Source organism: Cyprinodon variegatus, unplaced genomic scaffold, assembly GCF_000732505.1.
Source record: "Cyprinodon variegatus isolate N-32 unplaced genomic scaffold, C_variegatus-1.0 Scaffold184, whole genome shotgun sequence".
Classification (NCBI taxonomy): Eukaryota; Metazoa; Chordata; class Actinopteri; order Cyprinodontiformes; family Cyprinodontidae; genus Cyprinodon; species Cyprinodon variegatus.
In genome coordinates, this window is record NW_015150637.1 from 1074349 (window position 1) to 1078638 (window position 4290).

The 4290-nt window shown below is 39.9% G+C and overlaps 1 protein-coding gene across 1 annotated transcript in view; it reads right to left on the reverse strand.

The window, feature by feature from the left end:
- Nucleotides 1-4290, reverse strand: part of LOC107087452 (ribosomal protein S6 kinase beta-1-like) — a 32289-nt gene that overhangs the window by 25646 nt on the left and 2353 nt on the right. Inside the window, exon 3 of the mRNA XM_015379025.1 lies at nucleotides 1207-1327. Within this exon, the coding sequence (XP_015234511.1) occupies nucleotides 1207-1327 (121 nt within the window). The remainder of the gene's footprint in view (nucleotides 1-1206; nucleotides 1328-4290) is intronic.

Consider the following 4290-nt stretch of genomic DNA (forward strand, 5'->3'; position numbering starts at 1 on the left):
GCATGCTTAGTGTGAGGGATTGCATTTGACTCAATGAGTCGATGCAATCAACTGGTTTTCCTTAGATAGAAAACTTTGTATCAATTTGACTGGATGATCTGGTTGAACTGTAAAGTGCCTTGAGATGACATGTGTTGTGAATTTGGCGCTATATAAATAAACTGAATTGAATTGAAATTTAAAAGATCAAAGTGCCGTTATACAAACGTGGCAGACTGTGGGGCCCCTCTTTTAATGAAAGAAATGCACATGTGATCACAGAGACTGAATCTCAGGTTGAATTTATGGCTGGAGCTAACGATTACTTTGCAGATAGATTAATCTGTCGATTATTTTTCTAATTAATCGATTAATAATTGAATAGCCAAAGATTTTTTTTTATGACTTTTTTTTTTTACTAAATTAAACCAGTTAAAACTAAAACTTTTCCACTTGAGGAGTTCTGGATAAAGTATATTGACAGATGAAAAGGTTTTTTTTTTTATCTTAAAGGCAAAATGTTTACATATTTTTTTTCCAATTTTGATATAATTTCTGCTCTTAGTGGGTCGCTCTGTCAGCTAAATTAGTTAACGATTATTTCAATAATCGATTAATCAAGATTAATCCGATTAATTGCTCTCAACCCTAGTTGAATTTTACACAGAGGAACTTTGTTGACCAATACGGCGACTTCTCACTGATCTCTATTCAGGGGAATCAACTGCATGCAGCTTTTTCCTCTTCATAATTATGCAAAGAAATTAAATAAAAGGTTTTATGGTTTTAGCTGGAACAAAATGTAATCTAATTCAGGAGTTGTGAATAAATTTGCTAAGTGATGAATGTGAGATGAGACAGTTAGAAAGATCCAAGCATTTTGGAACCATAAACACAAATATTGAGATGGTGGAACCGTTCGTAAACAACCATGACATGTCAAACTCTGCAGAGTTCCTGTAACAAACCCACTTGGTGTAAAAATCCCCCCCAACCAGCTTGGATTGGATTTCTAGACTACTGCAATATCCTCGCCCCCACATTCCTTCATCTTTAGCATCTTCCAGTAAAGGCAAAGCAAACGGCCCACAGCTATTCAGGGCAAATTAGTAGTTTGAAGAAAAGTTCCTAAAGTAAAGTGTGGCTAGGATGTATTAAAAACAACAAAAACAGTTTAAAAAGAAGTATCTGATCAGAATGTTTACAGTAAAGACTGAGAGGCTTCACCTTTCCATAACCACCTTTTCCCAAAACTTTGAGCAATTCGAAACATTCCGGCCCGATCTGCTCCGTTCCCTTGTTCACGCTGTTCTCGGAAATTTCAAACTTCTCACAACCGTCCATGTTACTGGAAAAAACAAAACAAAACAAAAGCAAAAAAAACATTGAAAGATCAGAGTGACAAACACAAAAGAAACAGGTAGAAGCAAGTTCAAACATCCAGATTTGTTCCAACAGGTCCTCCTGGTGGCTCTGAGCAGATGGTCACTGATAATGACCCGGGTTCTGCTGGAGGCTTCTTCCCGTTAAACAGGATCTATTCAGCCATCTGCTCACTCTGGTTGAGGGATTGCTGCAGAGTCAAAGGCTAAATGCAATCTGCTGCTCTTCCTTTAGGTGGACAACATCATCCAGTACTAGCATGTTATCACTTGATTCTGATCATACTGGAATGAAATCAAAATGGTCTGAAACAGGATCTGAAAACGAATGATTGATTTCATTGTTTCACCGAGGGATCTGTTCAGCCTGTTCACTGGAAAAAGTATAACCTTGTTCAAACTAACAAAAATGATGTCCAGATATCACATCTAAAATATTTGACTTCACAGAATCTGAATTTAAACAATAATTCTGCACTTGACACAACTTATAATCTTTGCTGTGTTCCAAATGATTTTCTGAACATTTCAGTGGATGAACCAAACTAATATCGTATTTTCTCGACTATAAAGCGCATATAAACGTCTTTTTTTCCCCTCAAAATGTGTGGCGCGCCCTATAGTCCGGTGCGCCCTATGTGTTGTTACTGCGGACGAGAGAACGTTAAAGGGGGAAGTGTGGGCGTGGATTGTGTATAAAAGAACAGGTATGTGCTTTATGCAGAACACTGTTGTCTTAACAACCCTGAAAATGGCAGAGACACGCCTATGAAGCACAGGTTAAACTGAAGGCTATCAGCTACACAGAGGAACATGGAAAACGAGCAGCCGCAAGAGAGTTCAAGATTAATGAAACGACGGTTCGCAAGTGGAGGAAGATGGAAAACGAACTCCGACAGGTGAAGAAGACGCAGCTGAGTTTCCGCGGACACCATCGCTGTTAATCTGTGACTCCATGCGTGCCCATCTCACAGCCGATGCGAAAAACAAGGTGAAACTAATGAACGCTGTGCTCGCTGTTATTGCGGGAGGTCTGACAAAGGAACTTCAACCGCTCGACATCGGTGTGAAGCGGCCGTTCAAAGTAAGGCTGCGAGCGGCGTGGGAGCGATGGATGACAGACGGAGACCACAGTTTCACGAAAAGTTGAAGGCAGCGCCGGGCAAGTTACGCCACCGTTTGCGGATGGATTGTTGATGCTTGGACTAACGCGTCTGCTAGCACTGTTGTTCAAGCTTTCGCAAAAGCCGGCATTATTTCTGAGGAGCCGCGCTGCTCGGAAAGTGACTCTGACAGCGAAGAAGGGGAAATTGGCATGTCTGATTTAGCGCAGCTGTTTAATTCAAAAACAGAGGATGATGACTTTGATGGGTTTGATTAATACTTTGTAATAAATACATGAATAAAGCACAATCATACTCAGTTTTGCTCCCGCTCTATTTTTAAATATGCAGTAGAGGTATTTAAACGTAGTAGAGGATATGTACCTGTATATAAAACCCGCGTCCTATAATCCAGTGCGCCTTATGTGTGTGTTAAATACAGAAATGGCACACATAACTGAGACTGCGCCTTTTAGTACGGTGCGCCTTATGGTCGTGAAAATACGGTATATTGACATTGGACCAACCTAACTAACTAAATTTACAAGAATTTAGAAAAGCCAATTAACCTAAAAATCATGTTTTTGGATCGTGGGAGGAAGCTGGAGTACCTGGAGAAAACCCACGCATTCTCAGGGAGAACATGCAAACTCGGTGCAGAAAGATCCCGGATCACGTGCTGTGACTGCATGCAAAGCGCAGTTCACATAAACTCACACAAAAAAAATTACCTGCAGGCCACGAATAAATATATACATATTGAGAGAAATCAAAAACTTTTTTTGGGGTCATTTCTACGTGTATTTAGTTCAGGTTAAATCAAACTTTATGTCTCAAAATCCAAAAAAGAATTATTTACCTAATCAAATCAATAATTTGATCTAGTTTAGAGTGAAAAGCATTAGTTTGAATGAACAGTTACATGTTACACTTTTTTCAGTGTATCTGGTGGATCTGTGTGTCACGGTCCAGATGCTTTCAGCTCTTTACTTTGTTTAGTTTAATTCGAACCATTCGTTGAGTTTGGTAACTTGTCTCTCGTCACACAGAGAAAAGACCAAGCCAAGGGAAATCCATCACCTCAGACCAAACTGAAAGTATAAACCTGCAGTATTCTGTCGTCTCTTTAAGATTTTCTGAGTCTTATTTGAAATCATCTGACTTGTTGCACAAAGCACATATGGCCACTGCTTCCCTCCTTCGCCCCACGGAGCAGCATGCCTCTATTCCAGTCAGCTGATGTTGACCTCTGACTAACTCACCTGCTCTGCTTTCCTCATCATTTCCCAAAACACACGGATGTGGGGAAAATGTGCCTCAATCCAGCTTTGTGAAAGAAGCTTACGTCACAATTGTTCCACAATCCTTTATTAGCCTTTAAATTACATTGTCGTCACAGGCTTATTGCTACCTCCCAAGGTGGCTCAAGTTTTAATATTGCTAGGTCAACTTCCAACACCCCCCATTCCTACTAGTAGATCATCCCAAACATTCCAGCCTGTGACCCCAACAATAACCACCAATAGACAGGAGACCCCTAAAAATACATATATTTACTTTACATCTATCTACGGGTATAAAGTTAAGTTATATCCATTATTACATTTTTTACTTTTAGTTATCAGGCTCCTCTCCTGTGGAACCAACTACCAGTTTTAGTCCGTGAGGCAGACACCCTGTCTACTTTTAAGACTAGGCTTAAAACTTTCCTTTTTGATAAAACTAGTTAGAGTGGTTCAGGTTATCCTGAGCTATCTCTATAGTTATGCTGCTATAGGCTTAGACTGCTGGAGGACATAGAGACCCATTTGCATCATTCTGCTTCA